At 34.6% G+C, this 12,012-nt stretch overlaps 1 protein-coding gene across 1 annotated transcript; it reads left to right on the plus strand.

The window, feature by feature from the left end:
- Positions 1–6,611: 6,611 nt before the first annotated feature.
- Positions 6,612–8,486, plus strand: LOC127078397 (probable pectinesterase/pectinesterase inhibitor 20). The gene is made up of 2 exons (XM_051018859.1): positions 6,612–7,584; positions 7,665–8,486. Exons 1-2 carry the CDS (start codon positions 6,612–6,614, stop codon positions 8,354–8,356), a joined length of 1,665 nt encoding a protein of 554 aa, XP_050874816.1. The 3' UTR covers positions 8,357–8,486.
- The last annotated feature ends 3,526 nt before the right edge of the window (positions 8,487–12,012 follow it).

The raw sequence follows: 12,012 nt of genomic DNA on the forward strand, positions 1-12,012 counted from the left end.
CTACAATTATCAATTCCCAGCGTCTTGCACGCCTCCAAAATTCAGGGGTGTTGTCGGTTACGCTTTGTACGCCCGAATACAACAATCAATTCACAACAACACCTTGTGAGGCTCAAAGGTTCAGGGGAGCTATCGGTGATGGTTTGCACGTCTGACTACAACAACCAATTCCTCCAGGGATGTTATCAGAGACACTTTGAATATCCAAATACAACATTCAAAAACCCTTGTCAAAGACATACATGCATTTACGTGTAGCAAGTTCACCCCCTTCAGATCTAGCCAATCTAAGGGCGAGAGTGGTGGAGCCTAGAGACGTCCACCTCGATCTGATATTTACCTCGTGGCCAGAGATGGAGATCCTTTACCCTTGGTCGAGAATGGTCCTCTATGACATGGAGCATAGTTCAAAGCATGACCGCATCTAGACAGATTCATTCCCTCTTTTTATTGTGAATGTAGAATCGAAGCATGACTACATTCAACTTGACCAATATCTCATGAATAACACATGTACATCTTCATGTGGCATACTCATAATTAAGTTAACCAAACCTAGCTTTTCAAAAGAATTAAAAGCTCAAAATCGAACACTGATACTTTCCAGCTTTAACAAGATGGAAATTCACGAATAAAGGAGCACGAAATAAAACTTACGAGAAAAAGGTAACAATCTAAAAAAATATGTTTACGAGCTGGGATACAAAACCCGAAAAACTTTTAACGCCAATTGCACGGAAAGAGTGGTAATAACTCAAGGTTATTTATATTTTAATATTATTCATAAATTATAGGTATATAAATAAACCACTACGCCACGGGGCATAATTATATTCGTGATGGAACAAACATACTTTAAACATGAACAGGAAAGATCGTAATTAACAACAAAAATAAAGTACAACTACAGACACTCCAGAGGAGCGCACAAAAATAAATGGACAGCGACAAGGGTTCTAGTCAAGAATAGAGACAACCCTAATATCTTGTAGAATTTCACCCAGACGAACTTGCTCCCTTGAAACAACCAGCGGATAATAGGAATGCTTCACTTGTTGTAGTGCATTCTCAAAATACTATACAACAACCCCAAGTTTCACTAAAGCACATTCTTTCAATTTTTGGGATAGAGAAGCATTTTCGCTTCGTAATAACTCCCACTCCCCTGGGTAGAATCAAGAACTAGGATCCTATTATCCAACATTTTCGCCAGATACAACACCTGATTATCCTTAGTGCTGGAAAGATTGAATGGAGATAAGACTTTATGTACCTCTTGTAGAGAAGCATAAACTTTATGCAGTTCCCTTAAATAGGTATCTCGTTGAGAAGTTAAATTGTTCACGCTCTTCTCTAACTGACTTCTTTCTTCATGTTCTCGTCCTGTCCAAAGAGCTTCACAGTAGCCAGATCAAACTAGGGATAATGTGATAGAAGTCCACCTAGTAGAATGGGCCAGTGTGGTCAACTCTTCTCCTAGGACATGTCCAAAAATATTGGAAAAAAAATTCCCAATCATCGTCAAAGACTGAATCATGGTTATCATGTGAAAGACCGGGGAGATAACAAAGATCCATATCTGAGCCCGGAGGAATAAATAAGATAAAAACATTGCGAGGAGGTCCAGGGGGAAGTGGAATACCCACAACAATACCAGGTGGTTGTATTCCACACTTTAGAACCCAAACCCTTACCTTGTCCTCCATTACATCTTCATGTAAAAACAATAGTTATCCTAACACGGACACAAAAAGGGGTTGAATCAGCAATAAATAACAAGGGAGTTTTCAAGTTTACCAAAGGCGGCCTGACGAATCTTACGAGAGCCAGACCCCACCATTAGGGAGATACCTATTATGCGTTTCATATGTTTTTTGTCGGCTTCGTCTGAAGGGACCACACCCATGATGTAACCCAAATGGCCAACAAAGTCCATCAACTTCTTCTTCTTAAAAGAATCCTCTATAGAAAATTCAATTTCTTTATAAATTTAAGAGCCATTCCCCAGAAGAAAGTGCTTCATCGACCAACAATGAGGAAATATAGGTTTACACCTACCCTTCACTCCTAACTCGACTTCACATACAATTACATGATTCTGAGAGCAAAGGGGGGTAACCAAAAAAAATCGGTCCGCAAAAGGTGATAATTCTAGAAAGTCTTCAAAAACTCGTACCGCCAACACTAATAGGAAATTTTTTTGCCCTCATGGTCGAGCCTGGGGACCCAATTATAACGATAAAAATGAAAGAACAAAATGATAGAGAGACTCCCCTTAAAATATTCGCAAAAATACTATATGCCTTAATGTACGCCTAACTCGTCAGATGAATTTGGGATGGGGCCACCATTAAGTAGTTAAAAACACCTACCGCAAAAGCGGGGAATGGCAGACGAACACCCAAGGTTTTGAAGAGATAGTCATACAAAGGGATGGTACATTTACCGTATTCAATGCAAATTCTATCATCTTCACCAGGGATCGTGATACCTCAAAGTGAAGATTCACGCACTTCAAAAAAGGCTTTACTCATGCTCCCCTTTTTGGAAAATATAGAAACAGTAGAAAAATATATGGACCCTTTCCACGTTGACTATGGATTCACCCGTTCCCTTCTCACGTTCTGCCATGATTTCTTGGCCATATTGTGTTAATAATCTCATATACAAAAAGGGAAATTTCATATAAGAAAAAAGGTAACCACTCAAGAATAGGGAAAGAAAAAGGAGAGGCTAAAAGAAAAGTGACTCTAGTTCTTCATGTATTTATGAACTACCATATGAAAAAAAAAAGTTGTCATATCAACAATCACTTCTCTCGTAGGTGATAGTTGAGTGTTTTGGTTCCCTAGAAAGATCATAATCACTTTTCTAAATAAACGTTTGGCACTGTAAGCAGTAAGAGTGTAGAAAATGCGATTGATAACCGAGGACCGAAATCCTTCAAACCCTCGCACTAATTACCAAGCTTGAGGGCTTGGGGGGCAACCGTTCTAGGTCAGGCATATCCTCTTCAACTCGTCCACGTCTGTGTTGGTTCGGTCACCCTGAGACGGAACAACCCAAATTCATAAGTGCCACCCAATCACTCAATTTACTTCTAGAATATTCTTTTGTCCACTTGAATATCATGTACCCAACCACATGAGATCCAAGCCCTAAGCATATCCACCAGTCTTCCTCTTTTTACGCTTGAAATATAGAGAGGCAGTTATTCATCTTCCCTATATATATGGGATGGCGCCATTTCATGTAAAAAGTTTCAAACACAATTTGAATACTCTCTCATTATTCACAAACTGACTTGATCGTTAGAGTGCTAACCTTACAGGTACACCCCCAATGTTGTACCAGAAACTTTCGTTCGTCGTAACTTCTACAACTTTTCACATTTATGGTTCTAAAATTGAACAACAATGATGTAAGAAAAATGTAGCACCAGTCTAATCATCACTCTCACTAGTTGTTTCTTCATCATCTTCCTTTTCACTCTATTCCTCTTCTTCTTCATATTCATATTCCTCTTCTTCATTAGTACCTTGGTTCCGCTCCTCTCCTGCACTAGTGCCACTAGTATTACCACTTCCCCACTCAAATTAAAATGACACATTTGTAGGCTATTACAGGTAGTTGGTGAAGTCTTCTTGAGTGGGTATTGGCTGATATGCAACATGTGGTTCCTGCATCCTTAACTGCAATATGTTCATAGATTCATTAATAGAAAGAATGCATATGTGGTATGCATCAATAACACCCGAATAGTATAAATAATAGGCTATCAAAGTGGGATCCATGATATCAAAGCCTGTCACACCCTATTGGTGCTCAGTTCGTGAAGCCATAGGTTCTTTTGGTTGTTGAGACATCCTTTCTCTATGACCTTAACAATAACGAGAGACAAAGGAATTATCAAGCTTTGACATCTGACAAATATGACAATTGTCATGAATTATCTTACCTTACGTCATATTTACCTACCTTCACTTGAAGAATAAAAGACCAAGGATGAATACTTTGAGAAGTTCAAGCAAATGTTTACCAAACTTCAAGCCAATGTTCTATGTGTTGAGGCAATATAAAAATTCATGCTTATGGTAAATACATGAAGTAGTTGTTGCAAAATAATAAAGTAAAGAAATGTGATAGTAAAAACTTGGCATTAACAAAAGATTGTACTTCTATAATTTAAAGAAAGCTTTCACCCAAATTAAAAGATCTATGAAGCTTTAAAATATCTTGACTATTGGGTGTAGAATATGCAATTCAAATGATCATTATTTAAACAAGCAATTAAATAATGATCATAATTAAATTTTAACACACAACTCAAATTAATTTAGATTAATTTAATGATCAATCTAAACATAAGAGTTCATTCAATTATACCCTTCAAACAAAATTCTCAAATGATTGAATATATCACATACCTATGCTTAGATAATAAACACTATAAGTAGATAACATATATCAATATGAAATGTGAATAAGTAGTAAAACTTAAGTCATGCAAGTCTATGATATAATGTGTGTGTGAGAGAGAGAGATTATACACTGGACTTATACCGGTTCGACGTTTTCGTCTTCACTTTGCACTTAGTTCAATCTTTAATGGAAAATCATTGAAAATTCGTAGCGTCTTACATTATTTTGAAAATAAATGTGTAGAGTTTGGGTTACAACTGATAATAGAGAACATTGAACACTTTAAACCCAATTAATGCTTAAGCAAAAAAAAAGTCTAAATCCGATATACCTTCTATTATAGTAAAACACTCTAAAAAATTGCCGAAATCACAAAATCTTCTTTTAATATTGACTCGAGAATCTTGCTAGACACAAAGTTCCACTCCAAGCTTTGATTCCACAAGGATCTTCACCCGATCCTACCAATTCTTGTCTGAGCCCTTGTTCAACCCAAAGATCTTGAAAACTCTCTACTCTGTTTCATAACTACCTTGTCTTGATGCTACCGAAGTCTTTGGTGGAGTACATAATAATCTCTTCTTTGTTAGAAATCATTTTACAAATATCATAAAAACATCAATTCTTCAATCTGATTCATTCACAAAAACTTAACAAAAACGTTATATTTCCTAATATACCTTGTATCTATCTATCACTCATACTCAATCTTTAGAGTTCAACACCACAACAATGGAATTTCTTGATTTCAAGGTTGAATGTGATTGGATATCATGAAGAAACTCACACAACTTTTAAACAGGTCTAACTTAAACAACACTCTATGAAATTTTTTATAGGTCTTACTTGATATAGAGTGTGTGAAATAAATAACACTCATAATTTTGTAAATCTATGAAAAGTATGGCATGAAATTATTTTCACAATACGCAATTGTACATCTGATATATCTATGGTAATGCGTGTCTATTCTTTTTTCATCGTCATTTAAGAAATGGCAAGAGTGATTTATAAAGGTGTTAGAGGTAAAGTATAAAATAGGCGAGAAAATGAACAAATGATTTGAGTGAGATCGTACAATTATGATTCAAATTAGTGGAAATAATGATTTGAATCAGTGTGATAAAATTTATAAATGTCATATTTGATTCGAATTATGATTTGAAACATGTGATTTGAATTAATCAATTTCATGATTCGAGCCACACATCCAAATGTAGTCATGATTCGAGTCATGTCTAACTATGATTCAAGTTAAAGTGTCTTCTGATTCGAATCATGGACTTTCTTTATTCAAATAAAAAATATAGAGCCAAAATTCAAGTTTCATGTTAAATCATTATTTCAATTCAGTCATTTGCTTTATTCGAATCGAACATAAAAACTCTTTATTTAATATTCTCTAACTTGAGATTCAAGATACGCAACTTTGACCTTCTATTCTTTACACAATTTTCTTGATCCCAAAACCACTCGCATGACCCACCATTTCCATAACTTTAATATTTACATATTTTTCTTGATCCCAAAATCTATTAGATTTATCAAGCTGAGTATGAGTTTTACTAATAAATTTTCTCAAGACTTTTTCACATGACGATCACTTTTACCATTTGCAAAGTTTCAAAAAGAACTGAAAATTCTTTAAAACCAAGTTCCAATATTATTTTAGTAAACTTAGTACAAGGAAAGAAGCTCTTATTGGTCTTAGTTCTAATTAGAAAAACTACATTGCATCCACGTTTATGTTATCTTCTCGAAAATCTTTTATTTTGGATTTGTGTCTTGTGACTGTTGAGAACCAACCCCACAACTGACAAACCAAACTATAATATTTTATATTCCACGGATATATTGATCATAAGTCGTGTACGAGACTAACCTTATACGATTACATTGAACTTGATGAATGCTTAAGTTCATCCTAAATTCCTAATAAAATTAAATATTTCACAAAAGAATGTTGGTAGGTGAATGCATTCACGGCTGCCATTATCAAAATCAAAGATAAATACAAAGACAAATTCCTTCTCGCTATAGTTGACTTTCAATCATTCTCACTAATGATTATAATAATGCCACCAAAAATATTCATCTTCTATATAAACCCTACGAGCCATGCACCTTATATTCATCCATAATCCATCTAGCTATAACAATCCTTCCTTCATTCCTTAATCCAAAAAACAATGGCCTTCAAGAACTTCTCCTATATACTTTCCATGATCTTGTTCTTTGTATCATTGTGTGTAGCAAATGGTGCTCCACCAGAAACCATTTGCAACTCTCTTGTAAATCCTACTTATTGTAAAACCGTTATTGGTAATCAAAATGGAAACATCTATGACTACGGTCGCATTTCGATTCAAAAATCGTTATCACAATCGCGTAAGTTCATGAACTTATTGGATTCGTATCTTCAAGGTAGCTCGCCTTTGTCTCAATCCATGATTCACGCTCTCGAAGATTGTCGATTCCTTGCAAGCCTGAGTTTTGAATACTTATCAAACACCTATGCCATAACAAATACATACAGTAATGTTCTTCCAACTTCTCAAGCAGAAGATTTTGAAACGTTCCTTAGTGCAGTTTTGACTAACCAACAAACATGTTTGGATGGTCTAAACACTATAGCTTCTTCTGAACAGAGAGTGAAGAACGATTTGTCGTTATCACTCTCCGATGAGATAAAGCTTCATAGTGTAACCCTAGCTTTGTTCTTGAAGGGTTGGATGCCTGAGAAAAAAATAAGAACATCATGGCCACAAAATGCTAAACATTTGAACTTCAAAAATGGTCGTTTACCATTTAAGATGTCAAATAAGGCACGCACTATTTATGATTCAGCCAGACGCCATGGGCGAAAACTACTTCAAACTGATGAAGATAGTGTTGTGGTAAGAGATATTGTTGTTGTTAGTCAAGATGGAAGTGGAAACTTTAGCACTATCAATGAAGCAATAGCCGCTGCACCAAATAATACAGTTGCTAGTGATGGATACTTTCTCATTTTTATCACTAAAGGTGTGTATCAAGAGTATGTATCTATTGACAAAAAGAAGAAGTACTTGATGATGATTGGAGAAGGAATCAATCAAACAGTTATCACAGGCAATCACAATGTTGATGATGGTTTCACAACATTCAATTCAGCCACATTTGGTAAGAAAAATCTATATTATGTCGTATCTTATATATCAAAGATTTCACTAACTTACTTGATGCTTCACGTGGATTTACAGCTGTGGTAGGTCAAGGGTTTGTGGCAGTTAATATAACATTTCGCAACACGGCCGGACCTGGAAAACATCAAGCAGTTGCAATGAGAAGTGGAGCAGACATGTCCACATTCTACAGTTGCAGCTTTGAAGGGTATCAAGACACACTCTACACACATTCTTTGAGGCAATTCTATAGAGAATGTGATATCTATGGAACAGTTGACTTCATATTTGGAAATGCTGCAGTTGTTTTACAAAACTGCAACATCTATCCTCGTCTTCCTCTTAATGGACAATTCAATGCCATCACAGCGCAAGGCCGAACCGATCCAAATCAAAACACAGGAACTTCTATACAAAATGCAACTATTAAAGCAGCAGATGATTTGGCTCCTAATGTTGGGACAGTTCAAACATATTTAGGGAGGCCATGGAAGCAATATTCAAGGACGGTATTTATGCAATCATTCATGGATAGTTTCATAAACCCTTCTGGTTGGCATATATGGGATGGTGAATTTGCATTGAGTACGCTGTATTATGCAGAATATGATAATAGAGGAGGTGGTTCAAGCACTGCAAATAGAGTGACATGGTCTGGTTACCATGTTATTAATGCTACTGATGCAGCAAATTTCACAGTCTCTAATTTTGTGAGTGGTGATGATTGGATTCCTCAAACATGTGTTCCATACTTGACTGGATTGATATAGTCAAATCCCAACTTCTTGAGTTTTATATTCTGTGTGTTTCTCTTTATTGTGTATTTTCACAAGGGGACAGGAAACTTATTGTAATGATTCTAATTAAACTTAATAAATAATAATTAGTAAAGTTTATGCATATCTCCTAACGAGTGATTTAATAATTCTTGTTTAAACATACTTCAATTATTAATCTAGTTGGTTTGGTTTAATATGGCCATAAGTTGGTGAGAAAGATTATGGTTTTAAATTGTGGTCCGCAATTGCGTTTGCGGTTGCAATATTGCTGATGCGGTAGTCTCCGCATCCGCATCATGCCGTAATTGCGGTGTGATTTGAAATCACGCATCCAATCACATTAGAATTCGCGTCAAACAACTTCACCAATGTTAAAGATAGAGTAAAACAAAAAAGGGGGTTTGAATTGTTTTCAGATGAATTAAAAGATTTTGGCAACAACACACACAAAATAAATAATAACAAAACAACGATTTATCCTGATTCACTTGAAATTCAAAGCTACTCCAGTCCACCCGACCAATGTGATTTTGTCTTCAATAAGGACTTAATCCACTAATCTCAACAAATTACAAAGTGCGTCTAAGAGTTCAACAACCTCTTACCCCTCTCAAGTCTACAGACCTAAACAAGTCACTTGAGGAATCAAAATCACTTACAAGAATTACAAAGTGTTTCACTAGATGCTTCTAGATAAGCAGTATAGACACAATTTAAGAACAGTGAAAGACCACCACATAATATTGAGCAACAACTCTTGTATGGAAACTATTTCTTACAACAATAATGGTGAAGAATAATTAGAGTATGATAATGTTGTTGTGCCATAGTTGTGTACTTCAGCAAGTTGTAAGGAGGCCCTTATATAGCACTTGAGATGATACCGTTGGAGGGGGAATCAATAAATATTTCGTGTCAGCTGTGGGAGATAAATGTAGTAAATTTCTTGTCCTTTCCATAGCAGTCTTGAAGCATAATCAATTGTTTCCTTAAAAGGATTGTACTACAATTTGAATGCTTCCAGCTTAAGTTTCTGGCCAGGTGACATATGATGGCGTGTTTCTGAGCATGTGTCAGAGTGAGGTGAGCATTATCAGAGTCTTCAGAGTTAGAGTCTTCAGATATCTCTTGTAAAGTCTTCAGATAAAGTTCTTAGAATCAAATCATTAGAGCTTGAACTTCAGAGTCAAATTCTTTAGGTGATTGCTCCTCGGATGCATTATGTTCAAAGTTAGATGTGATTTCTCTTTGTGCTGGGTCGGCGCTTCTGGACTGATTCAGATGCCATATATTCGTTTCTTAATCATCAGAGGGTGACTTATCAGAGTCATTTTAACTTAGAATCCTACACACTTAAGAAAATTGTTAGGGTACCAAATTGTTTAATTCTTTGTTATCATCAAAACTAAGAGATATATTACAGAATCAAAATCTTGTTCTAACAATCTCCCCCTTTTTGATGATGATAAAACTTAGGATTTTGATGAAACAATAAGCACTTTCAGAGATACTAATTTGAAAAAGATCAGAGTCAGATAGAAAAGTGATTCCCACTGAGATTAACAATGTCCCCCTAAGTCTGATATTTAAAAAGTTTTAGAGATGTTTAGTATTCCATATGGGTTTCTGGGGTAGAAATTTTTTTACCAGATATTCTTAGATTGCTTGACTTGATTTAGTAGTTTCTCAGATAAACTTGCAATTTCCCTTGATTCAGATAGGTCCTGAGAGTTGACTTAGAACTATGCAATAAATTTATGTCAGAATGTAAGCAGTGCATTTCTGAGATTTAGATAAAATAATTCATCAAAAGAATTCTATCTAATTCTCCCCCTTTTTGTCAAACTCAAAAAGTAAATAATTCATAAATTCATTGACGAGAAGGAAAACTTCAGATATTACAGCGAAAAAGGAGAAAAAACTAAGCCTAAGAGAAAAAACACTTAGAGAAAATATTATACACACATGTACACGAATTTCATCATGATCCCAAAACCTATATCTATCAATTAGAAAGTATAATTATTAATTATTCCCCATTTTTATCATGATCCCAAAACCTTCAAAACGCATTAATGGTGAAGACATGATAACACAATAAAAATAGAAATCTCATACACACATGTACACAAATTTCATCATGAAAGACAGATTACAACACCAATTAATTATCAAATTTCAGATTCACATATAATCACAATAAAACATGCATAGTCATACAAACCTATTGGAGGTTAAGGACTCCTCAATTCTACCATTAAGCATATACCCATTATTGAATCCATTCCCCTTTACATGGTTATCCTAGCAGCAATTAAAATTCTGATTTGATCGAGTCTTCTTCCTCTAATTCTAAGCTCTTCCTCTCCTCTTGGTCTTCTAGTCTCTTTTCCAAATTTTCTACGCACTGATTAAAACTCCTAAACTTAGGTTATGTTCATAATTTATATTATTAGGGTTAATCTAGTTGAAATTACAAACTCGACTCTCACTTACTAACATCCTCTCTCCTTCATCCCCTTTATTTCTCATAATTGACACTTTGGCTTCAAACCTTCTATTTTCCCATCTTAATTAAATAATTCAATTAAAATACTATTATTTCATCATTAAAATAGACTCTAATTATTCTAACCCATCTCTACCGATCTCTAATCACTCTCCACTCCCACCTTAATGTCACACATCTCTAACACCCATATTAATTCAATTATCTCACATAATAATTAAATTAAAATAAAATTAATTCACGAGTAAAGACATAAAATAACAATTTAAAAACTGAGGTGTTACACTCTTCACAACACCGTCTACATTAACCTGAATCTATTCAGTTGGTGGTGGTATTCACTTTATCTCGATCAAAACTTGCTTGATGCTATTGATTCTTTGGTGACAGTTGAGACTATTCTTATAATTTCTGACCCTGTTTACTTTTGATGTCATCAGTTAAGCTTGTTAGATATACATACACCCGTTTTAACTAAATGGAAATGTGTCCCCAATTATTAGCACAACAATTTGTAAAATATCATTTTCTTTCTACAATTGTACATATAGAGTTGATAAGGCATTTTAAAGGCAATTGTAGACTAAAAAACTGTTTCTTTGCGAAGTGCAAGAGGCATTTCACATATTATTCATAAGTATACATGTGTAATGTGATGTGTGTATATAATCAATTAGTAAATGCTAAAATTTCTACCTACATAGTTGTACTTGTATATTTTTTTCTCTTTAATTTCAAATGCTTAGATAATATGACTTTGGTCTTAAATTTATTTTAGTTTCAGTTTTCATTTCATTTACATTTGATTTGGAATAATGCATATAAACCTAAAGTTAGTTACAATTATAACAAAATTGAGATTTGTTGAGATAGAAAAGTTAGTTACCTCTTTCTCTCTCTCTCTATCTATCTATCTATCTATCTATCTATCTATCTATCTATATATATATATATATATATATATATATATATATATATATATATATATATATATATATCACACTCTCTCTATATAATTCTTTAAACTGTTCATCATCTTCTTCTTCCTGTGCATCAATGGCGTTTCATTGTTAACTTCAACAATTGGTATCCAAAGCTCCGATTATGTTCACAGGGACACACAAGTGTACGCGAGGTG

Source organism: Lathyrus oleraceus, chromosome 5 (genome assembly GCF_024323335.1).
Source record: "Lathyrus oleraceus cultivar Zhongwan6 chromosome 5, CAAS_Psat_ZW6_1.0, whole genome shotgun sequence".
NCBI lineage: Eukaryota > Viridiplantae > Streptophyta > Magnoliopsida > Fabales > Fabaceae > Lathyrus > Lathyrus oleraceus.